This window comes from Monodelphis domestica, chromosome 5 (genome assembly GCF_027887165.1).
Source record: "Monodelphis domestica isolate mMonDom1 chromosome 5, mMonDom1.pri, whole genome shotgun sequence".
In the NCBI taxonomy this organism is placed as follows: domain Eukaryota; kingdom Metazoa; phylum Chordata; class Mammalia; order Didelphimorphia; family Didelphidae; genus Monodelphis; species Monodelphis domestica.
Window position 1 is genome coordinate 320,957,349 of NC_077231.1, and position 27,669 is coordinate 320,985,017.

Here is a 27,669-nt window from a genome sequence, read left to right on the forward strand (position 1 = left end):
TCCTTTTTCTGCACATGTCTGTTGAAGGCCATCTCCTCAGATAATTAAATCTTGAGTTTAATGTAGACCTTCCTAATCTGGTTAAACTAAGAAGGGAGGAGAAATGTAGTTTCCAAGACCTGATTCTGTTATTACAAGTATCTCTATTGTTATTGATCAGGAAATAGCTAAATCAGATCTTCTAAAGAATGGTCTGATTAGTGTGGAATAGTTTTGAAATTCACAGTTGCACCTAGCTACTTTTGGTTTTCTCTGAATCTTTCATCCTCACGGACTTTAGGGTGGGCTTCTTCCGGTCTCCATTGTTCCTCCCTTTTACCCTCTGCCTCTGTTGGCAGTCATTCATGATTGGGGAAGTAATCAATTGTGAGGGTCACGTCGGATACTGTTGGCTCCTGCTTCCCTGGGTTCAGGATTCGAGGCTTGCTTCCATTTTTACGTCCTGTGAGAAGGGTCCTCAGGGACTTTGGGGAACAAACATGTGGAGCAGCAGTGAGGAAACCACTGAGGTGTGGAAGCCTGGGAGGAGAGAGAGAGCTGCCATGTTCTCCCTCCACTCCTCCAGAAGGCCTTTCCCAATGGCCCATTGTTTACTAGGCTTGCCTAGGATGGATGCTGGTGTTCTTAGGGGAATAAGAATACTGATGAATGCCGGGGGCACCTGCGCATTCATGCCTGCATGGCCGTGGAGGCAGCCAGTGTGAAATGAGAAAAACACAAACCCACCCAGACGCCATCCCTGAAAAGGGAACCAATCAAGTCAGCCGTAGCCAAGCAAGGAGAGCTGTAAGGAGAGCGGGCTTCGGGAAACGTGAGAAATCTCCCCTCATGGACCAACTTTCAGGATGGATGCCTCCCACGTTCACAGGAGCCCCCCAATTATTGGGTGAGCTGAATAATTGTCTGCTTTGAACAATAGAAAATAATTATCAGCAATTTTTACAAACATTATTCTAAGACGAGAGTTCTTTTGACCTTTTTATTTCTCTCATTGAATTATTATGGTTCAAAGTCTTTTAAAACAGACTCATTTTCACATCATGGAGTTAAATAGGCCTTTTAGACTTAAATGTTGATGCTAAGGAAATTCTGTAATCCTCAACCAACGTGAGAGACAGTTTATCAGATAATTTAATTATATTTTATTATCATGATGAATCATCTGGAATTGGTGGGCATTATTTTCAGAAGTAATAATGGGAGGCACGTGTGTGTGTGTGTGTGTGTGTGTGCGCACGCGCGTGCGTCTAAAGGGAATAGCTTATTCCATAAACCTTCTCCAGAAGCGATTAAAATAGGATCCGCTCTTTATCCCTGAGAATTGAGTAACAAGTGCATGAATTCTATAATCTCCAGCATGTTGCTCCCTATATGACAGCAGATGCCTTCATTTCCTCTCCTGTCATTCTCTTCTTAACCCCTTATATGCCAGCTTCTGCCCTCATCACTCCACAGAAATGATTCTCTCCAAAGTGATGAATGATTTTTTAATTGCCAAATGGAGCTTTTTCTAAGTCCTTCTTCTTGATTTCTCTGCAATCTTGGACAGTATGGATATTCTTCTTAATTCTAGTGCCTTCCCTCTATTAATTATTTCCTCCTTATTCTCTGTATGGTTTGTTTGCTTAATTTTCACTCTAATTAGATTGGCAGCTTCTTGAGGGCAAGATCCCAGGGCTTAGGGTAATGCCTGGCACATAGTAGGAGATGAACAAAGGATGTTTAATGGATTTACTAAATTTTAAAATTATATTTTGAGAATATGTAACATATGTCTGGAAAAGGAGCCTTGATCTCATTTTTATCATTGTCTTCTACAATACTGGTATTTTTAATGGATGGATAAAATATTGCCAAATCATGCATTCTGAGGGCATTATTTTCTGGGTGTGACCAGAGTCCTAGGCTAGATGGAGGACAGAAGGTAGCCATTGGCCCTCTGTAGGTCATTTCCAGGCAATACTGAAAAGGGTCAACGGCTCTTTATGGCCTCCTATCTTACAGGATCTCAGAGTTTGGGGAGACTTCAGGGAGTATAATCTAGTCCAAGCTTATTTCTTCTTCTCTTCAATTTAACATACCTGGCAAGTGGGCATCCAGCATCCAGGCCCCCCCCCCCCCTCTCTCTTTCTCTCTCTCCCTTCCTCTCTCTCTTTCTCTGTCTCTCTCTCTGTCTCTCTCTCTCTGTCTGTCTGTCTGTCTGTCTCCCCCTCCCTTTCTCTCTCTCTCCCTCCCTCTCCCTCTCTCTCTGTCTCTGTCTCTCTCTGTCTCTGTCTCTCTGTCTCTCTCCCTCTGTCTCCCTCTGTCTCTCTCTGTCTCTCTCTCTCTCTGTCTCTGTCTGTCTGTCTCCCCCTCCTTTTCTCTCTTTCTCTCTCTCCCTCCTCTCTCTCTCTCTCTCTCTCTCTCTCTCTCTCTCTCTCTCTCTCTCTCTCTGTCTCTGTCTCTGTCTGTCTGTCTCCCCCTCCCTTTCTCTCTCTCTCCCTCCCTCTCCCTCTCTCTCTCTGTCTCTCTGTCTTTCTCTCCCCCCCTTTCTCTCTCTCTGTCTCTCTCTCTCTCTGTCTCTCTCTCCTTCCCTCCCTCCCTCTCTGACTCTCTGTCTGTTTGTCTGTATCTCTCTCTCATACATACATATATATTGCTAGGAAGACTTTCTTTTCATCAAGCCTGAAACTTTTTTCCTAGTTCTGAGCTCTGAAGTCAAGAAGAAAAACCGTGGCTCTTCTTTTCTCACATGACCTCTCGTTCACACCAGGACTCTTCTCGTCTATGGATATGGGCTCTTAGATGACGCCGCCCTCCATCAAAGTCAAATTCATCTGCCAGGTCAAGCCATGCCATTAAGCTGTTATTAAATGTTCACTGTCTGCCAGACCCTGGGCTAAACACCAGAGATGGATAGGAAAGCAAAATAAAGGAAAAAGTAACCCTGTCCCTCGTCCCAAGGAGCTTGATCTTATGCAAACCACTCTGTACTCACAAGACTTCAGAGGGTGGGGAGCCACCCAGGGGCAGTTGGGTGGCTCAGAGGATGGAGAGCCAGACCCAGAGAGATGGGACGTCCTGGGTTCAAATCTGGCCTCAGACACTTTCTAGCTGTGTGACCCTGGGCAAGTCACTTCACCTCCATTGCCTACCTCTTACCACTCTTCTGCCTTAGAACAAATACATAATATTGATTCCAACATGAAAGGTAAGGGTTTACTTAAAAAAAAAAAAAAGACTTGGGATAATGTGGGGAGAGTCTCAGGCAGGAGGTGCTCGGATTAAGGGGATAGGAAAGCTATCTTGCAGCAAGAGAGATTTTAGCTGGGGCTTGAAGGATCCAGAAGGCAGAGAAGACGAGTGTAGATTGTGTAGATTCTCCAGGTGTGGAGGACCCCCAGGAAAGTGGCCAGTCAGGAGACGGCATGTGGTAGCTGAGAAACAGCCAAGAGCCCATCATTGTGGCTAGCTTATAGACTCTTTGGAGCAAAGAATGTGATTTAATCATCTTAAAGGAGGCTTGGAAAGGGTACAGCATTTGGAGCAAATGGTGCATTAGACCAATGGAAATGGCTGAGCATCTCTTTATCCCTTTTTGAAGAGAAAAAAAGCACCTGCCTCAGCATCTCTTTCCTGAGACCTTCTCTCGTTTAAGGAAGGGCACAGCAACTGACTTGTGTATTTTAGGCACTAGTTGTTACCCAGGTGGCTTTGGGGGTTTGGTTTTCTCTCGCTGCTATAATATCTGATTCCCACCCCCCCCCATTCCTCTTCTCCTCGGCTTGTTATTCTGGAGGACTTTTGTCCATCCACTTTCAGTGAGTTTCTCTAAACGTTTTAAACTCCTTTCAGAAGAAGGCTTAGCTAGTCTGACAAGCCCGTTGAAAACAGTGGCAAGAGAGCTCTCAGTGACTGGCAGGATTTTAATGATGTGAAACATTTTCAAAGTACTTCAGAAGACTAGTATGGAATGTTTTCCATGATGTGGCTGATGAGGCTGAGCCAGGATAACAGATACTTGGGGCTCCTTCACTGTTCCCATCATCTCTGGGCCCCCCAATAACCCTGCTATGTGGGTGCCTCGAGGCACAGAATGGTGCTCTGGGCTATCAAGGGCCAGGCATGGGTGCTGGTGACTCCTACCACTATGGGAAGCTTTCAGGACAGATTTTCTTACCATTGTGAAGATTGGATTTGGCTCTCCCCTGATTGTAACAATGAAGGTATTTAGCTCTTCTTTTATTGTGAAGATTGAATTGTAATCCCCGGTCTATTTTTAGATTTTAATCCCCGAAGTGTAAACCCAGTACTTAAAGTAGATCTACCCATTTTAACCACAAAAAGGTATGAACACCCATTTCATATATTGAATGGGAGATCTGGAACCCATGTGTGAAAGAGTGGCAGTCCTGGAGAGGAGTATCTGCTGTGATTGGTAGACAAAATTTAGGGGAGGTGACACAAGAGAAAAAGGTCTTTAAATAGTGGAAACAGAGGCACACTTGGAGTTGGACTGAATCATCATCATTCGATTCAGTCACTTGGAGTTGGACAGGAGATCAGTCACTCAGACTTGGAGTGAAGACAGTCACTTAGAGCTGGAGGGAAGACAGACACTTGAGGAGAGACTGGAAGACAGACACTCAGACTTGGAGTGAAGACACTTGACTGTGGAACTGGACCCCTGGAGCCGTGCAGGAGACGTCAGACTGCTTTCCGTTTAGACGGTCACCATTGAGTTAAAGGCTGACTTAGTTTCATTGCCTTCCTGGAGGTGTGAACCTCCGAGAAAGGCCCATTGTCTTCAGACTCCTTTCCCCTTGCTGGGGCTTAGAATTTCTACCTGACTCAGAGGAAGCCAGAGTTCGTTCTCTCTCTCTCTCTCTCTCTCTCTCTCTCTCTCTCTCTCTCTCTCTCTCTCTCTCTCTCTCTCTCTCTCTCTCTCTCTCCTTCCTCTCTCTTCCCCCCTGTCCCCCTCTCTCGCTCTCCCCTTTTATCTCTTCCTTAATATCTTCCCTCTATTATAAAATAAACTACCATAAATTTCATTTACTTGAGTAATTCATTCTGGCATTTAGAAATTAAATCCCTGGAGATCACCAATTAAATATTAAGTCCAACAATAAATCTAACACCTTTCTCAATTCTTAGTGTTCATTGTGTAGGGACCAGACAGGTTACATCTAGAGACTATGGCTACCTATGAGGTGCCCAGCAAGGCATGACTCTCCACAAAGACCGTTTTCCAAGGCCCAGAGAGATAGCAAACGACATCCAAGGATTAAATCATAGCTCACTGAAGTCTTTCTCTGCCTGTACATAGACATGTGTATGTCTGCAAGGTTATAGAGACATCAAAATGCACTCGTCTAGGACCAGTTGTTTTATTAAGTGGAGACTCCTACCCACACACCTGCCAACCCATCTCCCTCCCAGGAGCCTAGAGATGTGCTTGAGACCCACATGGATTACGTGACTTATTCAGGGTCAAAGAGGATTGTTCTACATGCTCTACCTACCTCCCTGCCTGCCTCCCTGCCCTCACTCTTACCTCCATTCAACCCTCCCAACTCTTACAATTTCTAGGAGCTCAAAACAAAGAACACATAGCAAAACCTTCTCAGCCAATCAGTTTTTTCCCTACATTTTCCCATGGTTACATGATTCATGATCCCCCTCTCCCCCTGCTCTTTTCTCCCCCCCTCCCCAAAGCCAACAAGCAGTTCCCCTGGGTTATCCATGTATCATTGATCAGAACCTATTTCTGTGTTATTCATATCTGCAGCAGTGCAATTCTTTAGGATCAGAACCCTAATCACATCCCCATGGAACCACGTGTTTGATCCTGTGTTTTCCTTCTACGTTTCTGCTCCCACGGTTCTTTCTCTGCATATGAATACATTCTTTCTTATAAGTCTCTCGGGATTGTCCTGGGCCATTGAATTGCTGCTAATAGCAAAGTCAGTTACATTTGATTGTGCTACAATGTATCCATCTCTGTCTACAATGTTCTCCTGGTTCTGTTCCTCTCACTCTGCGTCCATTCCTGGAGGTCGCCCCAGTTCACATGGAATCCCTCCAGTTCATCATTCCTTTGAGCACAATAGTATCCCATCACCATCAGATACCACAGTTTGTTCAGCCATTCCCCAAGCGAGGGACACCCCCCATTTTCCAATTTTTTGCTACCACAAAAGGCGTGGCTATAAATATTTTGTATAAGCATTTTTTCCTATTATCCCTTTGGAGCACAAACCCAACAGTGCCCTTTGCACATAATTTCAAATTGCCCTCCATAGTGGTTGGATCAGCCTATCAGTTTTTAAAAAATCTTTTCCTCTCACTTAGTTTGTAACTCAGTCTGACTTCCAACATCATTTTTCAACTAAAATGGTTCTGTTCATAGTTATCAGTGATCCCTTCATTGCCAAATCTAATGTCTTTTTTCTTGATTCTGATCTTCTTGATTTCTCTGTAGCTTTTTATCCCATTGATCACCTTCTCCTTTAAGTATCCAGGAACTTGATCAATCATTTCACTAGATTTTCATAAAAATCTCTCTTTCTCTTGGTTCTCCTCCAGCCTTTTTTTTTTTAATGAATCTTCATCCAGGAGATGCCCATTCATCCTGTTTGTCTATCTAGTTTCTGTCCTGGATCTTCTCTTGGTACTCTGTTATTTCCCTTGGTGATCCTATCAGGTCCCATGGATTCAAATATTAGCAACATATAAATGATTTCCAGATTTATCTGTCCAGGCCTAATCTTTCTTCTGATCTCGAACTGCCTATTGCACATTTCTAAATGAATGTTTTACAGATAGTCTTAAGTGCTACTTTTCCAAAGCTGAACTCACATTTTCCTCTAAATTCTTCTTCTCACTTCCCGGTTACTTAGGAGGCCACCACCATCATCCCTTGTGACAGCCTCCATTAATCCTCAGCTCTACTGCCCAGATCCCATGAGTTGTCACAACCTGTTGATTCTTCTTTCCTATCAGTTCTCACCTATGCCCCTCCTTGTTCCCTGGCTCTGCCACCATCCCAGCCTCCATGACATTGCAGTATCCAGCTGGCTTCTCTCCCTGCCTTAAGCCTCTCCTCAGGCCATTTCGTCCTCTACGCAGCTGTCAGATTGGTCTTGCTAAAGCACCAGTCTGACAGTCCCCTTGCCCTCCCACCCCAATTCAGTGAGCTCCAGGGTCATTGTAAATGCTTTCATCTGGCTTCTGTTGAGCTCTCCACTACCCGGCACCTCTCACCTTTTCAGTCTTCTTGCTGATGATCTGTGACACTGAACTACATGTCCTTCTTTGAGTGGTAAGGAGCCCCGTCTTCTGACTCCGTGTCTTCTCTCTCCTTCATCTCCTCTTCCTCCTCCTCACTCCCCTTCCTCCCACCTTCTTCAAAAATCTTTCCCCATCCTCCTGAATCTTAGGACATTCCCTCCAAGATGCTTTCAAGTTCAGCCCATCTCTGTCTTGATTGTACCTAGTTTGAAAACCCCTCTTTTCCTTTTCTTTCTATCGCCTCCACTTGGCACAGTGCCTGGCACACAGTAGGTGCCCAACAGAGAATGACCAACTGATATCAAATAGTCTGACATCCTCCCTGTACTTGAATTGATTTTGTCTATTTGCAAAACATAAATCATGAGTGTGAAACTGAGGCAGGATTTTGTGGTAATCGACAAAGACAATAGAAATGTCTCCATGCTTTGGGGCACCTTGTTCATTAATTAATGAATACATAAATTGCTTTATTCTTTAGCAAATATGCTCCTCTCTTGTAAATGTTTAGAGATTTAAAAAATTATACATTCCTTGAATATGTTATGTAAAGCACACAAACACATATTGGCTTGTTTTTGGTAGAGTCACTTCTGTTATTATCTTTTGGTAATAAATATGCAATGCCTTCTGTCATGAGAGGCAAAGGCAGGCTTCTCTCCGAGAGGGGAATCTGTTAAAATGCTTCACTCGTCATCTGTGCCCCTCTCTGCAGCGTTTCAGCCAATGATTAGGGATCTCTACTGGCGCCATCCATTTTCCACTTTGTTACCTCCCTTGGCAGAAATATTCTGTGGTCCTTCTAGTAACATGGGGGAGGCTCACTTTTTCTCATTTCAACTTGTTACGTTGCATTTCTTATACAGACCATTGGAACATTTGGCATTTTCCTGTGGGGGTCCTCGCTCTCCCCTCTGATCTCTTTTCTCTTCAAGATGATGCAGAAAAGTCTTTTTTTGGCCCTGAATTCTTCCTTTCCTTCTTTGCCACGGTGCGTCTTTGCCTCGCCAGATCTTTTGGCTTGTGCTTTCATTCCTGTTCTGCTTTGGTTTTCTGAATTAGTTTCTGACCTTTTCGGTGTCATCATCTTTAATTGGGCCACATGGGATTAAAGGTTTGTGCCGCGGGTTTCTAGCCAGACATTGCTGCCTTCTTCCGGGCCTTCCTGCGGCTCTCCCGTGACTCGCTCCGCTGGGACTCGCTTTGGTGGTGGTTGATGGTTTCTCGCGTGGCCGTGGTCCTCGCACGTCTTCTGTGGCACGGCCTGAGCAACCTTTGCATTTTCGTGGTTAATATTGTCTGTCGCGGCTCGGTGGGAGAGAGAGTCATTCATTAGGATGATCAGCGAGCGCTTTCTTCTCCTTCCACGCCCTGCTGGAGGGTTGTGCTCGGCTAGAAGCGCTCGTGGTGTTCATTTGGGAGAAACTTGGAGGCACAGAGCGGCTCGGCCTTTGCAGGCTCCCTCGAGGTAGGGGGCTTCCCTGGTTACCCTCCAGGGGAAGATTCTCGCTGGCCTGAGCTCTTCCTCCCTCCACGGGTGGGAGTCCCCGGCGGAATCCCTCGGGGTCATCTGGGACCTTGGCAGCACCGAGCATCCTAGAGAGAAAAAGACTCAAAACCCAACTGTTGATTTCCAGGTCTGCGGATGACCAAAGGAGCCGTGACCCCCCCGCACACTTCCCCGTCCAGCCTGCATTTGCCCCAAGTCATCCAGCTGAAGGACATCGTCTGCTACTTGTCCTTGCTCGAACGCGGGAGACCGGAAGACAAGCTAGAATGTAAGTGGCCTGCTTACCCTGCGGGGGGGCTGGAGAGGGCGACGGGATGGAACGAGGGGGGAGCCAGCGGGACTCGAGCCCAGGGCCGGTGCAGCCACAGGGGAAGGTTGGTGCCGGGACCAGAGTGTAGCCTGAGGCTGCTGGCCAGCGGTGCCACGGCTCGAGGGCCGGGTCTCCGGGCCCCTCCTTCAGGGCCATGCTGGAAAGCCAGGCTTCCTGCAGCTGTTCGGGGTGTCCCAAAGCCTGCTGGTGTCGCCTGTGTCCCCTGCAGGCCCCCTACTGAGCGGCCCCCACCAGAGGCTCCCCCAGGGTGGCGGCCGGATGAACTGGAGGGCGAGGACTCCTCCTCCCCCTGCCAGCCAGCCTCCTTCCCCCGTGGAGTGGCTGCCCTTCTCCCCTGCCCACCCCGCGTGGGTGCCAGGGGCCTGCGAGGGATGGGGATGGCTTCTTTGGGGCCCCAAGGCCGGGCCCTGGGCCTGACTGCTCTGTGGAGGCCCAGCCCCCTGGGCGCTGCCATACGGCTTCATCCATCCTTCCTAGAGAAGTGCCGGGAGGGCCTCCGAGAATGGGCCTGACAGCCGCAGTGCAGCGGCGCCATCTGGTGGAGGATGGCCGTCAGGACAGCACCACATGGACTGCGTCTTTGGCTAAGGAAGCAGCGACTCTGAGGCTCAATGGTGCAGGCCTCCCCAGGATCCCCGACTCCCTTTGGGCGGCCACCTTGTCCCACCTTCGTCCTCAGGCCGGGTGGCCAGCCAGGCTCTGCTGCCCTCCTCCTCGCCCACAGAAGAAGAGAACTCGCACCCCGGAGTCCGCAGGCTCAGGCCCTTCCGGAGGACTTCAAGGGTCTCCTCGTGCCCCTCAGCTGGGCTGCTCCTCGGGCGCCCCAAACTCTGGGTCTGCCTTTCCTCCAGCCCAGAAGAGGCTCGCTGGGTGGGGAGGGGGGCTCTGCGACGGCCTCGTCCTCCCCCTCATCCTCCCATCCGCCACCCCAGGAGGCCGGAGACCCTCCCAGAGACCCCCCCCCCCCCGACCCCTCCAGGGCTCCCTTCCCCTGACGCCTGAACAGCCATTTTATCCAAGTGAGAAGCTCCCCACGGCATCCCGGCTTCTCTCCTTTTCCTCGCGTCGTGTGTGCAGCGCATTATTGCTGTCCTTTACCTTCTTGCTTACACTCCGGACTGTTGGTTCCAAGGCAGGACAGTGGAAAGGGTCAAGCAACGGCGTGAAGTGACTTGGCCGGGCCACAACCGAGGAGGTGTCTGCGCAGATTTGAACCCAGCTCGGGCGCTCCATCCACACAGTCATGCGTCTCAGCAGAAACTCATCTTCCTTCAGGATTGCAGCTTTTCTTCCCGGCTCTCCCTCTTTCCCCAGGAAGAACTGGCGCTGGCTCCAGAGGAGTCTGGTTTGTGCCTGGGCTCCTAACGGGCACAACACGCGCCTCTCACCCACTCCGGCTTCTGTTCCACCTGCCTTTAGGCCGAGCCCTGGGCTGCGTGGCCACTCGGGCCCTTCTCCTTTTCAGTCTTGCCATCCTGCTTTTTCCTTTCCTTCAAGCCTAATGCTGGCACCGCAGCCCTCTAAGGTGTCATTTTCCCACATCTTGTTTTCTCTTATCTTGGGCTTCTGACTCCCCAGGGTCCCCGGGGCATCCTCCCCCGCCCCAGGGGCTTGAACGCCCCAGCTTGATCCTCACCATGTTGTCAGAGCGTTCAGCCTATCTCTCAAGATTTCCTGGCCCATCACTGGTCCTCTGGGCACTTTTCCTCGGAGCTTCTCCAAGGGTAGCCTGAGGACCCCGAGGAGAGCAGACCCTTAGGGGGGTCCATGAAGTCAAAACCCTTTTTTATGAATACTCTGGGATTTGACGTTCTCGCCTGGAACCTATCGATATGGAAGAGACTCACTAAGAAAGACGTTTGGGGCTCGCGCTCAGCTATAAGAGTGTAAAAGGATCCTGAGTCTCGGAGGTCTGAGATCCGCGGCTGTGTGCTGTGTGCTCTGTCTTTCCGATCCCTTAAGACAGTTCTCATTCTCTCTTTAACCATCTCTGTATTTAAAGTCTTTTTTTTTTTAAAGAAAAACAATTCTCCTACTTCCTTTGCCTCCCATGGAGATTTTCATTAGGTTTTAAAAGACTACTTTAATCTCATCACTTAGTGCAATAATGATTGCCCTCACGTAATGGTGACAGCTCAATTATTAAGGAAAGGGTTTTTTAATACATTATGTGGATGCATTTTCCTGCCTAGGGATTAACTTCATTCATTAATTCATTTGTTCATTCAACAAGTATTTTCTGAGCGTCTACTATTTACAAAAGATGACCTACGCCAGGAGCCTTGGCATTGGATTCTCACCACCTCGCGGGTTAGGTCCAAAAAGGATCTGTTCTGCAGATGAGGTAACTGAGGTTAGGGGAGGAGGAGACACAAGGGAAACCTGAGCCCAGGGGTTCTTGGCTCAGCCCTCCGGAATGCTCTCATCTCCACCAAACAGACCCAGAAAGCAGCAGAGCCACAAAGGCAAATTGGATCTCCGCTCTGGTTGTAAGTCTTGTCTTTCAGAGGTTCTGCTAGTGTCGAGCTTCGTTTCTCAAGTTACAGTCAATATATGGTGTGTTCTGGTCCAGCTGAGCTTCTTACATTTCACTTTGCTCAAGCTCTCCGTGTTGCTTAGAATTGAGCAAAGTAGATGCTCCCCTTCCTCTTCCTCCTTTTCATCACTACTACCGCCCGCTACAAGGTTGGTCCTTGAAACATGAGCCGTTGGTGAATTGGGGAGTCAAAGAATTACCGAATAGACATTCGTCTTCCTACCTCATCTCTCGTGTTTGAAAAGCGCTCGCAGGCTCCGTCCGTGGATGCTGGCCAGATGGCAGCCAGGGCTCATTCTAATGGCCGTGGCCCTCTTATTCCCCGAGAAGCCGCCCTCGAGATCCTTCCCCGGTGGCCCAGCAGCCCCCAAGCCAAGGAGCTCCCAGACTCTTAAATCGTAAGGTTTTTGCCGCATTTGGGAATGGAGATCTCAGATCACTGTTGCCTCACCCAAGTTCAGGAAGTTTGCCTGGGGCTTCTGTAGACAAACCGTTACACTGTCCTGTCTCACAGCTGTGAGTAGTGTTGGGCGAGGAGGGGAGGGGACAGATCCTCTGCTCCCCCAAAGCAGTCTGCCCCAAAGAGAGTCAGACAGAAGCTTGGGTGCGCCATCTACCCACCGCCAGAATGAGATTGTGTTATGGAAGTGAAGCTGTGGGACTTGCCCACGGCTGCCTCGCTAGTTCCCCTCCTCATAGGGGCTGCCTCTTCCTGCCCCCCAGAGAGTAGAGGCGATGGGGTGGAATGGCGAGACGTCCCTCCTGTCCCATAACAGGACGGTATATCAACGAGGGCTCCCTGAAGACGCTGCACCTGTGGAGGAGGAAGCTCTTAACGATGTAGGAGGGCACGTGGTAGACCCCAGCACTCCGTGGCCTCCTCGCAACGTCTTCATGGGGGACTCGGATGAAGAAATAAATGACCTACTTTCCAAAGATGACGAGAAGCCAAGAGGACAGGCTAATATGTTCTGGGACATAATCAGGGTCCAAACAATGGGGCCACGTGAGAAGGTGACGCGTGTGCCATCCCCGTGGTCCTCTTTGTCCCTGGATCTGTACCAAGCTTCCTTCCCACGAGTCCTCTCTGGCAAAATGAGCGTGCCCTCTCAGACCCTGTCCTTGGTGCAAGAAGCACTTCGTTTCTTCCCGTGTGCAGAGGCAGCAAGGTTGAAGAGCGGCTGGTCCCAAGACTGCTCTTGTTTGCATCCATTCCCAAAAGAGAGAGAGTCTTAGCGATGATGGTCGCAGCGGCCTTGAGGCTTCAGGCCTGCTTCCCTCCAGCGGCTTCTGAGCGGGCTCCAGCATTAAGCAGCTCGGCGAGCGCTCACGCTTGCCCAGCGAGGCGTTCTGGAAGGCCAGTGGAGAAATCTCTCTTTTCACTCCCCGTCGATGCATCTTCCCACTCTGACACTGAGGCGTGGTGTTGGCCTGCCTCTTTGTCTAGCCGTGTAGCTGCGAGTATTTGCACGTATCAAGTTATACACGGGTGTGTTCTAGCTACTTTTATGTACTCTAGCTAGAGACACCTTTGTAGATACATGGATAGCTCCGAATTTCTATGCACCATCCACCTCATTTGGGGTGTGATCTTACATGTGGGAATAGACTTTCTATATATGAATATGTTTATATTCAAAGTTGGAAGATGCAGTGGCTAGAGAGCTAGGACTGGTGTCAGGGAGACCTGAATTCAAATCCTGCCTCCAATACTTATGGGCTTTGTGGCCCTAAGAAAGTCATTTAACCCTGTTTTCCTCAGTTTCTTCATCTATAAAATGAACTGGAGAAGGAAATGGCAAACTATATTTATCTTTGCCAGCATCTTTGCCAAAAAAACTCTAAAAAGGCTGATTAAGAGTTGGATGAGACTGAATGACTGAACAACAACAACAAAAAGGGGGATAGAGGAAGGATGAAAGTAAATAATCCAGTGAGATGCCTTAATGGATAGTAACAAAATCAGATGACTTCCGTTTGTGCCTGTGTTCTTAAAGGTTAACATTCCACAAGTATCCAAATAGTCTCATCTCAGGGACTCACTGAAACCGTTGTTGGGGTAATTCTTGAAGCACGCAGGATGATGGGACTGATAATGATTTCACACTGGAAAATTCCTTGTAGCAAAGATCAGAGAAAATCCAGTGTTCTTATCCTCAAAATAAAGATAATGTTTTTCCATTGGATGTGGTTGACATTTGCCAGCATTCTCTAGTGGGCAATGGCCCCTCTATGGGCATCCCTAGAAAGATGGCATTGCTTCAGTGATGCTGCTCCACACCTGGGGCTTCTTTGGCAACTTCTTCAGGCTTTACAGTTCCTCGGGCCACTTGAGTTCGGAGCACTGAGAAGTGAAGGGGACAGGGTCCCAGAGACTATATATTAAAGGCAAAATTCAATCCCAGATCTCCTTGACTAACCACCAGGTTGCACTGTCTCTCTGGGTATCAATAATAAAATGTGAAAAGTGCCATATATGAGTATGTGAGAAGACATCATAAATATGAATAATGTCCTTCCAGCTCATGTAAACAGATATTCTAGGAAGCCCCAATTGTTTCTACATTGAAGGAATATCTCTGATCCCTCTCCTGGTTTTTCCAAGTGGACCAAAACTACTTCAGTCTTTTTATATCCATTTTTGATAAGCATCCGTCTGCCTCTCTTTGTCTCTGTCTGCCTGTCAATTGATCTGTCTGTCCCTTCTTTCATTTAATATGCAAAAAATCTTCCTATAATCATGGCTTATTATACAATGCTGTCAGTCCAGGGTGGAGCTGGCTTCGGCTGCCCACTCCAGACAGTGGATCATCTTTTTTAGACAAAGAATGAGGCCTCAGAAATCCTTAGCCTTGAAGTCATTGGCCCCAGACTAGTTCAGTCTTCAGTGGATCCTTGAAGTTTTATATAGGAAATATTTGCTGAAAAACTTTAGAATTTAATAGTGATCTTGCAGGGAGGAACATTTAATGGATGCATGATTTACATTTCAATAGCAGCCATGGACTTGTCTGTCATGGCAAGGAGGTGTTCATAATTATTGATTTAATGAAAGCAACTTTGGATAATATTTTCCTCAAAGTAGCAGACTTGAAAGTAACAAAATAGATATTTTTGGAGAAGTTTTACTGGCGTATTAGAAAGGTTTTTTTTTTCCTTTTTGGGGGGAGGGGGTCTCTCAATAAGGAAAAGGCAAAATTAACTTAGTTATAAATGAAAACCAAATCCAGTCAGTACAGCAGTGTGTTTGGGCCCATAAACTTACATCAGAGGATCCTTGACAACAAAAGGAAAGGTTTCCTTATCCATTCAAACCTGCTAACTAAAACCTTATCCAGCGATGGAAATATGGGGAAAAAGGAGGGCTCCTCTTCGCTGCCCCTTAGCAATTCCCACCTTATTTTTTTAGATGCATAGATGGGGAAATTGATCTTGAAAGAGGGGAAGGTCAGATGGATCCCTTACGGGTCTGATTGAGTATTTCTGATTCCAAGTCCCATGTTCTCTGGCCTGTGCCAACAAGAGCTGTTGAGGGAGTTGTATCACACAGACAAGCCAGTCCTCTCTGGACACATCCCTCCTGTGTGATCCTGGGCAAGTCAGCTCATTTCTCCTGTTCTAGTTCCAAGCCTCTAAGTGGCAGAGAAGACGCTGCCCTGCATTTGATGGAGGGAGTCTCTCCACCTGGGAATTCCCCAATGATAACATCCTGGCCCTGCCCTCTCTTTCTTAAAGAACCTTCCCATAGATTATCCATCAACATACACTCATAAAATGCGTCCTGGGACCCAGACGCTGGATCAACATTGGGATGCAGTAGGGAGACAGTCCTGTCCACAGAGAGTCTGCATCCTTCCCTATGAAGTCTAGCCCTCCCCCGTGGGCTCTGATTGCTCTTTTGCACAAGAGGAAGCCGAGGCTCTGAGAGAGGAGGCTCCTTGTCCTCCTGGCTAGAAAACGAGGCACCAGAGAAAGGCGATTTTCTGGCTCTTTGTTCACCGTGCTTTGTCCAAGTCCGGCTGTCCGGTCCCTTCCCTGAATGAGGGCAGTGGGCACTTCCCGTGCTTCTCTGGAAGTTGGGTGCAGCAAGGATTCCTCAGTGGTCCTCCACTGAATATGGCCGGCAGTCTGATGGCCTTTGGATGAGTCCCTGGCTAGTGCGTGGCTGGCAGGGCCTGTGCGCCAAAGGCAGGCTGCTTTGATGGGTATCCAGGGAGCTCTCCCTGGAACTAAACGGGAGTCACCCCTGGAATGTTCCTGGAGTTGCCTAATCTCCTGCCTTTTTCCTTTTCTTTTAGTCATGTTCCGCCTCTATGACACCGATGGCAACGGCTTCCTGGACAGTTCGGTGATTACATTTTCTTCCTTCAACTTTTCTTTGATCATTTCAAAGTTATTCTTTCGGGAGAGGGTGGTCGTGTATCAGTCTTAGGCTTCATCAATGAAAATGAACTTCCCCTCATTCCCATGTAAGCCAGCATGTGTTTCTTGGGTCAGAAATCTAAGAAAGCCCTGCTTAGAGTTGGCTTATTCCTATGGAACTCTGAGCACAAAACATGGAGGGGCCCAAATGGGAGAGGGGTGCTCTATCAGTTAATCACATGAAGAAGAGGACTTTGGTTTGGAGGAGGAAAAGAGCACACACTCCTCAGCCTTAGGGCACCTCTGTGGTGCAGTGGGCAGAGAGGCCAGCCTGGAGACGACAGGTCCTGGGTTCAAATCTGGCCCCAGATACTTCCCAACTGGGTGACTCTGGGCAAGTCACTTAATCGCAGTTGCCTAGCCCTTAGCACTCTTCTGTCTTAGACCCAATTCATAGTATCGATTCTAACATGGAAGGTAAGAATTTAAAAAGAAAAAGAAAAGGAATAACTAATCTGGGGAATGAAAGCTTCCTGTAGGATCATAGGAGCATAGATTTACAACTGGCAGGGGACTTGGAGGCCATTGTTTCCAGCTTCTTCATTTAACAAATGAGGAAAGTCAGAGTAATTAAGTGACTTTCCCAAGGTCACCTGGCTAGTAAGCACTTGACAAGATTCAAACTCAGGACTTCCTGATTCCAAGTCCATTGAACTCTTCTTTCTGGGCCCCTGATTAATGGTAGATGAATGTACTTGTTGCTTAGACTGCGCCCTATGCCATTGCATTAGTCTTCAAGTCTATATTTTGTTTTAATTTCCAAAGAGGCAAGTAAGATACTATAAACAGACAAGAAAGATGACTTCTGGTGATCTGCCTGTGAAACCTGTTTGTTTTTTTAAAAGGTTGTTTCAGTCAAATTTTGCTACAATTGCCCCCAACTCCATTTAGAAGCTTCTTTGTCCTCAGAGATACCACCTCATTGTTCAATGGAACCTTGATCTAACTTTATTTTTCCAAAGACCACGAAATTCTATCCACTCAACCCCAGGAAAGAGGGGAATGCTGATAAAATATTAAGTGTAGGATTATGGAAAGTTCGGCATGTAAAAGTCCACTTAAAAAATCAACATTTTGATCAATGGAACATTGATTCCATCAAGCATCCCCCACACACAAGTTGGCCTCGTCGCTCAGTGTCAATCCCCTCGACAGAGCGCAAATAGACTTTACAAGCAATGAAATGAAGTTGGAGACGTTTTTATGTAAGGAAGAAGCAGGATAATGGCACATTAGTGATTCTGGAGAGAGATCAAAGCCATTAAAAAAGGCAAAGAGAAGACCTTTGGCTCAGGGAAATGGCCACAATTATGAATTGATTGTAATTGGTGAATTTTGTGATGTTTAAGTAGCAGGGATTTTTCCAGTGGCCGTCTTTGTTCTATTTGGAAGGGATTAAATCATTGCCTTTTACAGCTCTGGAGGCCCTAGAAGATCACTTAGTCCCACTTCCTCCTTCCGCAGATGAGGAAACTGAGGCTGAGGGCATGGAACTTCCCAGGGGGATGCCCAGTTTTATATTATGGCAGAAGAGGGACCAAGAGCTTCTGACTTGTTGCCAATAAGGATTTCCTTCTCCCCTTGAAAATGTGTCTCAGAGACATCCCCAGTGATCCTCCTTGTCAGGGTCACGAATGAATTCCTCCAGGGCCTGTGAAGTCAGTGAATTGGTCCTGGCTCTGGCTTTGTTTTTTGCCAAGTCCAGCACACTGACCCTGGGGGCCTGGCTCTGAGTCTTCCAGGGCGGCTGGAGCAGGCGCCACGAGGGCAGGGACCACCCCCTCTCCTGCGCCTGTAGTTCTGAACTCCGCCTAGGAGCTGCTCAAGCCCTGTCCTTCGCAGTGGCCATCACTGCCATAGCAGGCTGTATCTGTAATGCAGGTTGCTTGGTGGTGTGCTTTGTGTCAGTCTGTGTGGACCCTGGGCAGACACTGTGCAGGGCCGAAGCACCTCTCGAGACTCAGAGTGGTGGACAAGGTGCCCACCTGCACTAGAGGAGAGTTTTCTTACCCTAGAGTTCCTTCCTGTCTCCCCCTCCTCCTCCTCCTCCTTCTCCTCCTCCTCCTCCTCCTCTTCCTCCTCTCCTCTTCCTCCTCTTCCTCCTCCTCCTCCTTCTCCTCCTCCTCCTCCTCCTCCTCCTCCTCCTCCTCCTCCTCCTTCTCCTCCTCCTCGTTCTCTTCCTCCTCCTCCTCCTCCTCCTCCTCATTCTCTTCCTCCTCCTCCTCCTCCTTCTCCTTCTCCTCCTCCTCCTCCTCCTCTTCCTCCTCCTCTTCCTCCTTCTCCTCTTCTTCCTCCTTGTCCTTCTCCTTGTCCTCCTCCTTCTCCTCCTCCTTCTCTTCCTCCTCCTCCTTTTCCTCCTCCTCTTTCTCCTCCTCCTCCTCTTCCTCCTCCTCTTCCTCTTCCTCCTCCTCCTCTTCCTCCTCCTCTTCCTCCTCCTCCTCTTCTTCCTCCTTGTCTTTCTCCTTCTCCTCCTCCTTCTCCTCCTCCTTCTCCTCCTTCTCTTTCTCCTTCTCCCCCTCCGCCTCCTCTTCCTCTTCCTCCTCCTCTTTCTCTTACTCCTCCTCTTCCTCCTCTTCCTCCTCCTCCTCCTCCTCCTTCCTTCTTAACAACATGAAAAGTCGACCTCATTTTTTGGCCACTTTAGAAAACAAAGAAACAATAATAGTTAGTTACATTTCAAGGGAAACGATAGTGATGGCTGACTCCTGGCCGACTGGCTTTTGCTTATAAGTCCCCTCCTTTCTCCCTGTATTTTATTGGGATCCAGAGGATCTCAGCTGGACTTCCCTGGCAGTCTAGTCTAGCTGCTGAAGCAGCGTCCCCTCTACATTGCACATGGCAGCTGGACATTCAGCCTTGGCTTGGAGAATTGGCTTCGCTTCTGAGGCAGCACCTTCCATTTTTGGATATGTCTAAACATTAATGTTTTTGTTTTTTTGTGGGGCAGTGAGAAGGCTCAATGGGAGGGCCTGGGTTCAGATCTAGCGACAGACACTTCCTAGCTGTGTGACCCTGGTCAAGTCACTTGACCCCTGCCGTCTAACTTTTACTGTTCTTCCACCTTGGAACTGATGCTTAGGATTGATTCTAAGACAGAAAGTAAGAGGTTTAAAAAAGTTGTGCCCCCTCCAGTGTCGAGCTTACGCCTGCCCCTGCCCCTCGCCCCCACCATGCCTTGATCTGCCTTCCAGGGTCCACCAGAACCAGGCTGCCCTTTTTCTCTGGGCTTCACAGATGCATGGAGACGAGGCTTTGCCTTCTCTTTCCTTCAGCTGGAGCTCCCGTGACAGGGAGGCCGAGCCCTGCGCCCTCTCCCCAGAACGTGGGCCAGGATGGCTCGTGCCCGGCCTGAGGCTGGCCCGGGCTTCTCGGGGCCAGGCCCTTCCAGGTCTCCCACTCTGGCTCCAGCGTCCAGGAGCCCTTCCTTGACTCCTGGCCGGGGGAGGCACCAGGCGAGCCTGCACCGCTGTGCGCTCCCGGGGGACTCCGCGGCATGGCGCCCCGCAGAAGCCCCAGGCTGGGTCTCCGCCTCCCCTCAAATGGAGGATGAGGAAGAGGCACATTTCAGAATTCCTTTCCTTCATCCAATGTCTTTAGCAGCAATTCAACAGACACGAAATGTGTACTGCATGTAGGTCAGGGGGCTTGGGTTCAAATTCTGCCCTGTCCCCCGCTAGCTCCATTCCATCCGCTGAATCCGAGTTAGCAGTTCCTCCAGGTCGAGGGAGTTTCCACAGTGGAGCTTTTCCAGGAGAGTGAAATCACCAGGCAGGGGCACCCCGAAATGAAAGAAGCAGCCCAAAGGCCATTCCAAGGGCCCATCCTGGCCCTTCAGGCGGGGCCTTCCTCCCCTCCCCCTTACTGTGAATCACTCCACTGCGCTGCAGAATACGTCCAGCTTTTGCTCATGAACACTTTTGCGATGAGAGGGCGGGGAGGGGGGGTGAAAACAGAGGATCTCAATGAAAAATAAGCCTGCAGCTTCCCCGTCAGCTCTCGGAGTGATTCCGCGGCGTTGGGGGTGCAGAAACTCCTGCCGTCGCCCCCGTAGTCGGGGCAGCCGCTTAGGGCAGGATTTGTGCTCAGGGGTCCCGGATGTCCTGTGTCCATGTCCACGGGCCGCCCCCTCCCCTCCCCCGGCCTGCAGCGGGCAGGCGAGTGTCCCTCCGTAGCAGGCCTAGACTGGCTTTCAGAGTCAGCGCACCCAAGGGGCCAGTCTCCTTGGCCTCGGCCTGGTCCCAGACCGTCCGGCTCCCGCTAGCCCCCCTCCCCCGGCTAAGCCTGCCAGGCCGGCACCTTCCCGTCAGAGCCCGGCCAGACGGGGCCCGTTCTGAGCGGGAGCCGAGGGCAGGGTGTGAAGGGCCGGCCCGAAGCTGGTCCTGCTGCCAGGGCGGAGCTCCCTCTGGAAGCTGCCCGGCACGGCTGGCGCCCCGAGAGGCCCTGCTCACGCTTGTTTGTTTTGTCCCTTCCAGGAGCTCGAGAACATCATCAGTCAGATGATGCACGTGGCCGAGTACCTCGAGTGGGACGTCACAGAACTGAGTCCGGTACGTGCCCCACCGAGGAGGACTCGGCCCTCCGTGGGAATGTGGCCGCAGTGCGGGGGGAGGCTTGGCGTCCTCTCCCGCCTCCCCCTGCAGAGGGAGGCGCACGAAGCCACCCGCCTCGAAAGACCCCGAGAGCTGCGCCCGCCCCAGGGCACTTGAGCGACTTTCTCGGCTGTTGGCCACCGGCTTGGTTTAACCATCTCAGTCGTTCTCTCTGAGAACATCCCAGAAGCTCATTTCTGGGTCGCTCCAGACCGTCAGCAGCCTCAGGACTCTGCCTTCCCTCCTGATGGCAGGCCTCACCCAAAGCCTTCTGACCCCATTGGAAGTCCCCGCTCCTTCCCTCTGGCTCTCCCGTGCCTGGAGCGTTCTCCTTCCTCCTCTGGGTCCCTAGACCCCCCCAGCTTCCTTCCAGGCTCCCCTAAGCCCCTGCTTTCTGCTGGCAGCCTTGGCCCGCCTTCCTTTCGGTGCTTCCCTCCCGGAGCACGCCCTAATCATCCGGGGTGCCCAGCCGTCTCCAAGCACTCCTCCCAGGGCCCCACACAGAGGAGGCTCTCACTCTCCTCCTAGCGACCCCTCTTCCTGCAGAATAACAGGGTCTGCAGAATGCTAGGCTGGGAAGGGACCCTCCAGAATACCTCGGTCCAGAGGTGACCGCCCGGGGAATCGGGATCTTAATGGTCAGCCTGAGAGAGCCCAGAGCTAGCCACAGCAGGCGAATGGACGAAAAGGCAGTTGGGGGGAACAGCAGGACACAGGACCTGTTTAAGCAGTTATTAGGTGCCTCCTCAGGACCAGGTCCTTGCTAAGTTCCGGAGGTACAAATAAGATGGAGGACAGGCCCTGCCCCCAGGAAAGCCGAGAAGGAAGGTACCCGGGCTGGGGGGATGTCGGGACGGAACAGCAGGGCAGGGAGTTTGTACTTTCAATAAAGGAGGCCTCCAGGAAGAGGTGTTTGCTCCTTTCTCAAGCCCGTCAGAGAGATGGGTACTGAGGGCACCGCGGAGGTGTGAGTGCCAACGCCGAAGCCATCCCATGATGAGGAACTTCCTGGGGATGAGCTTATCCTGAGGGGCAGAAGGTGACGATGGGGATGGGGATGATGGTGGCAGCGGTGGTGGTCACGGTGGTGATGATGCTGGTGGTGGGAGTGATGCTGCTGCTGGTGGGAGTAATGATGGTGGTGATAGTGATGATGCTGGTGGTGGGAGTGATGATGCAGGTGGTGATAGTGATGATGCTGGTGGTGACAGTGATGATGCTGGTGGTGGGAGTGATGCTGCTGCTGGTGGGAGTAATGATGGTGGTGATAGTGATGATGCTGGTGGTGGGAGTGATGATGCAGGTGGTGATAGTGATGATGCTGGTGGTGACAGTGATGATGCTGGTGGTGGGAGTGATGGTGGTGGTGATAGTGATGATGCTGGTGGTGGGAGTGATGGTGGTGGTGATAGTGATGCTGCTGGTGGTGATAGTGATGATGCTGGTGGTGATAGTGATGCTGCTGGTGGTGATAGTGATGATGCTGGTGGTGGGAGTGATGCTGGTGGTGATAGTGATGATGCTGGTGGTGATAGTGATGATGCTGGTGGTGGGAGTGATGATGCTGGTGGTGATAGTGATGATGCTGGTGGTGATAGTGATGATGCTGGTGGTGGGAGTGATGATGCTGGTGGTGATAGTGATGATGCTGGTGGTGGGAGTGATGATGCTGGTGGTGATAGTGATGCTGCTGGTGGTGATAGTGATGATGCTGGTGGTGATAGTGATGATGCTGGTGGTGGGAGTGATGATGCTGGTGGTGATAGTGATGATGCTGGTGGTGGGAGTGATGCTGGTGGTGGTGATAGTGATGATGCTGGTGGTGGGAGTGATGGTGGTGGTGATAGGGATGCTGCTGGTGGTGATAATGATGCTGCTGGTGGTGATAGTGATGATGCTGGTGGTGATAGTGATGATGCTGGTGGTGGGAGTGATGGTGGTGATAGTGATGCTGCTTGTGGTGGGAGTGATGATGCTGGTGGTGATAGTGATGCTGCTGGTGGTGATAGTGATGCTGCTGGTGGTGATAGTGATGATGCTGGTGGTGGGAGTGATGGTGGTGGTGATAGTGATGATGCTGGTGGTGACAGTGATGATGCTGGTGGTGGGAGTGATGGTGGTGGTGATAGTGATGATGCTGGTGGTGACAGTGATGATGCTGGTGGTGGGAGTGATGGTGGTGGTGATAGTGATGCTGCTGGTGGTGATAGTGATGCTGCTGGTGGTGATAGTGATGATGCTGGTGGTGGGAGTGATGATGCTGGTGGTGGTAGAGGCGTGTGTACCCTGTTGCCTCTTCCTTGCCTCCCTCATTCAGGGTATCCTGGGAATCACAAGAGAGAAGGTGGGCACAGCCACACTCCTATGAGCCCTTAAGAAATAGAAGCACTGAAGATCAGGAATGCTACAGTTCAGATCTCCCCTCAGACGTGTATGTGGCCAAGGGATGTCATACATTGCCTTTGAGCCTCAGTTTCCCTACTGTTAAAATGGAGAAATAAAATGCCTATAGAACCTTCCTCAAGAAGTTCTTGAATGGCTCAAATGAGATGACATTCATCAAAGATCTTTAGGATGGCTGTTGCTGCCATCCATGGCCCTTCTCCAAGCCCAAGGCTTGAAAAGCAGACTTTGCTCACAGGAAGTGGAGCCATTTCTAATGTTGTTTTTATAGATGAAGCAACTGAAGCTAGTGACCTAGCCAAGGGCTCGTCCCCAGTTGTTCATGGAACCAGCACTGGATGTGGGGCCCCAGGCATTCTGTGCTCTCTCCTCAGTCACACTGGCCACTCTCCCACAGCTAAGTGCCTGGGGGTTTTCATTAGGTATTTAACCCCAGTGGAAAGTAGACTTTGGAAATAGTATTCATGAAGGAACATGGTGGATTGGGCCGATATTTGGAGCGCCTCCCCTTACTGTCTTTGTGATCACAGGCAAGTTCTTGAATGTTTTGAAGTCTTGGTTTTCTGATTGGTGAAATGAGAATGGATGTGTGCGCTGCCTTTCTCCCCAAGCCTTTGGGAGCATCAAATCTAGAGCCTTTTGGGTGGAAGATCATCCAGCCTCCCTTCCTCTTTTTATAGATAGCAAATACATTCCAGAGAAGTGAAGTGACTTATCTAGGGTCACACTGGCTTACCCCCATTCAGAACTGGGATCTTACCCCAGAGTCCCTTGGAATGACCCAGGCTCTGTAGATGTAGCATCCTTCCTACTGCCCCCTGCTAGATGATTCACATGCAGTTGCTCCGAAGTCTTTAAATCTTTCAATGTCAGGTAATGGCAGTAATAGTGCAACTTTTATCTTGGGTCAAAGGTGGCCCTAATTCAACAAAGGATCCAGAAGGGGCGGACAAAAAAGAAAGCCGGGTAAAGAAATGCAGTCTTACCCCAGGATTCTTTGATCATTACAATAGCCCTGGATGTATATTCAGAAGAATGGGAATGTTTCCCCCTCAAGCAGGAACTTGGGTCCTAAGCATTGGGATGGTGCTGGGCTGGACCTGAAGTCAGGGAGGTCTGTGTTCAAATCCAGCCTCATGCATTTTCTAGCTGAGGAATGCTGGGCAAGTCACTTAAGTTCTCAGCCTCAGTTTCCCTTACAGGAGTGTTGTGAAGATGAAAGGAGATAATCTAGGTAAAGTGCTCTATAAATAGTGGCATTGACGGATGGAACTCCAGGTGGGGTTAGACCCTCTACCATGCGAATTGGCAACTCTTATAACTGAGAGTAGGAGCCGGCCAGGACAGGCTGTGCCAGGGAGGGACTCGGGCCTTGCTGTCTCTGGGTCCGCCTCTATCTCTCGCTGCCTCTCCGCTCCCGACAACAGTAATAATCCTAGAGCGCGGGCCCCCTGACGCCATGCGATTGAACTCGGGCTTTTTATAGATAAGAGAACTGGTGGCTGGCATCGAGGCAGTCTGTCACACCCCATTAATAATTAAAGATGCATCCAGTTTTGCAGTCTTTGGGAATTAGGGGAGAACTCTTGCTGAGTCTTCGGTTTCCATTGCTTCCTCTGCCTGTGCCAACTGCGAGATCATGAGCAAATGGCTGACCCTTCTGGACCCTTTGATGATGAGGAGAAGGACATGAAGGGGGGAGCAGAAGGGAGTTCACTTTGGGCTCCTCCAGGAGCTGAACTCACCCAACCGGAGCAGAGCTCATGTTTTCAGGGAAAACTTACCCAACGCGGTGATACGCCCCAGGGACAAAGTTCTGCCTAACATCACGGTCACCAGAGGACCTGGGGCCCCGGCGCCATGTTCTCTGGCTTGGAAAATAAGGCTTATTGTCTTGTCCCACCTCCTCCCTTTTGGATCCATTTCTCAGAGGGGTTTGCTTTAATTGAACCGGCATCTCCTCAACCTCAGATTGGCGTTGGAGAGCAAGATGGCTTCTGGTCTTTCCCCAAGGCACATGGTTTATATCAGGAAAATGCTTTGTTTTGTTTGTGTTTGGCTTTGTTTTAGACCCTAATCTTCCCATATGTTATATTTGCAAATGGACCCATTGATGGCTAACAGTTGTACAGACAGCCTTTTCTGGGCCCCAGGTGGACCCTAACTCTAGAGACTGACCTGCCTAAATACCGGGTTCATGGATCCCTCCTTCGGCACCCCTTTTTGTCTCCTAAGCTCTGAGAGGTGACTAACTTAACTGCCTCACTTTGCTTGCTTTGTTGATGTTCGGAAAGAACCATTTAACTCTTTACTACTAAGCTGAGGGACCCAAACACTTTCCAACCAATCCTTGAACCTCAAAAATAATCTGAGGACGATGATGGCTCATTAAGGCCCAAAAGGGTACTGAGATGAAGACAGAATAATTTCTAATTGCAATTGTTGCTGAATTAGGTCACGGTTGAGTACAGTCATCAAAAACTCAGGCAAAGTTTTATTTGGTCAGTTTTGTTGTTCAGTTATTTTTCAGTCACGTCTAATTCTTCATCACCCCATGTGGGGTTTTCTTGACAGAGATCCTGGAGTGGTTTGCCATTTTCTTTTTTAGATCATTTTACAGATGAGGAAACTGAGGCAAACAGGGTTAAGTGACTTGCTCAGGATCACGCAGCTAAGAAGGGTCTGAAACCAAATTATAAGTAAAAAATATGAATCTTCCTGATTCCAGGCCCAGAGTTCTATCCATTGCATGCCTCGCTGCCCAAATTTCCTACTAACCTTCTTCAGAATTGGGGGGATTTGAAGGAAGAGGACTCCTAGATTAGACGTGAGTTGAATGACCTCCCAATTCCACTTGACTTTATACCTGTACTTGTCTCTCCCTAGTCTTCCTGAGGTTTGGTCTCTTCTAGTGGTCGCCTTCCCATGGTCAACCTTAAGTAGGACCTTCCCTAGAACTAGCTTTTCTTGCTAGATGCGTCCCTGTAGCTAGTCCATTTTTCTGTTTGCCAATATGAAAACTGATTTCCTCATTTTCTCTCTTAAAACAGATACTTCATGAAATGATGGAAGAGATCGACTACGACCATGATGGCACCGTGTCTCTGCAGGAATGGATTCAGGGAGGGATGACCACCATCCCCTTACTGGTGCTCCTTGGCTTGGAAAACGTAAGCTTTGGTTCCTGGATTGGGGGGGAGGTGGTCCAGCCTGGTCCAGAGTGGCCAGCAGGGAGTGCTGTGGGGTGTCATTATTTTATTATTTTTTTAAAATCCTGACCTTCCATCTTGGAAGCAATACTGTGTATCGACCCCAAGGCAGAAGAGTGGTAAAGGCTAGGCAATGGGAGTTAAATGACTTGCCCAGGGTCACACCACTGGGAAGTGTCTAAGGCCACATTTGAACCTAGGACCTCCCATCTCTAGGCCTGACTCTCCATCCACTGAGCCATCCAGCTGCCCCCGGTGTCCTTATTTTAAAGGTCTCAGTCCAGCTTGGTTTGCTGTCTGAACTGCTCCTTTCCTCTTGCTCCCTGAGTACGTGGTGGTGTTTCCCTTATCTGCCTCTGTGGTTGCCTTGTGATAGAGGGGAGCCACTGGTGGGAATACTCTCTACCAGGCAAGAGGGCGCCTCTTGTGGAACTTAGGGTCATCCCTGAACACATAAGGGCAGAATTTTCCCTGGTTGTCCCCCTCATGTTGTCAGAGGCCGCCTCCTACCCAAGGCAGCCCTCCAGTCCCCGGCCATCCTTCTGCCAACTCTCGTAATAAATCTTGGGTCGCAGAGGGCAGAACTCCATCCTGAGCCTGTTTCAAGTCTGAGGATGGTGATGCTGACAGTGGCCACAGGATGGCTCCCTGGCCAGGTGCTGGTGGGCCGCCCAGAGTGAGGAAGCTCTGATTTCAGATGTGGCCTCAGGTACTTGCTAGCTAGATGACCTTGGACAAGTCATTTGAGCTCTGTTTGACCCCACTCCCATGGCGTTAATGATCACCTCATCACAGAGAACTCCAAAATCTGTGTGTGTGTGCATCGTGTGCGCGTGCGCACGTGCGTGTGAGCGTGTGTGTGTGAGCATGCGCGTGTGTGGCCTTCGCTTGTCACTTGAACTCTGGGCTTAGATCACCAGCTGGAACTTCAACCTGAGCCTGGCCGGACTAGGACTCCTCCCTCCATCCCACCCTTCAACCTCAGTTCTTCCAAGTAAGCGTCCTCGCTTTATTCTGAGTGGGCCACCGTCCATATCACAAGCGTGTCCATCATGTTCAGTCCTCCCGGGTTCGTGTCTCTCAGTTTTCCCAAGTGGCATTGCGGACCTGCTCTTCTACACTCACCCAACTGGTCTCCCCTTCTTCAGCCTCTATTCCTGCAACCGTCTAGTAGGGATGAATGGAAACTAGGGAAGCTGGGGGGGGGGGGGAGCAGCACACCACAAATAAAAGAGTTTAGCTACAAAGTAGGAGTCAAGACTCAGGAGCTCTTGGGGTGCCATACAGGGCGGATGGGAAGAAAAGAAGGAGGGACGAGGAGCATTGTGAAGCCCCTACTGTGTGTCAAGCCTGGTACTAAGCACTTCGTTGATCCTCACAGTGACCCTGCAGGCAGTGCT

The 27,669-nt window shown here is 49.7% G+C and overlaps 1 protein-coding gene across 7 annotated transcripts in view; it reads left to right on the plus strand.

The window, feature by feature from the left end:
- The window catches only part of DGKB (diacylglycerol kinase beta), a 643,039-nt gene that overhangs the window by 184,109 nt on the left and 431,261 nt on the right, over nt 1-27,669 (plus strand). For all 7 annotated transcript variants that reach the window (XM_056800573.1, XM_056800574.1, XM_056800571.1 and 4 more), the window contains 4 exons: nt 8,907-9,047; nt 15,945-15,994; nt 20,541-20,615; nt 26,111-26,230. In XM_056800573.1, the coding sequence (XP_056656551.1) occupies nt 8,907-9,047; nt 15,945-15,994; nt 20,541-20,615; nt 26,111-26,230 (386 nt within the window). The remainder of the gene's footprint in view (nt 1-8,906; nt 9,048-15,944; nt 15,995-20,540; nt 20,616-26,110; nt 26,231-27,669) is intronic.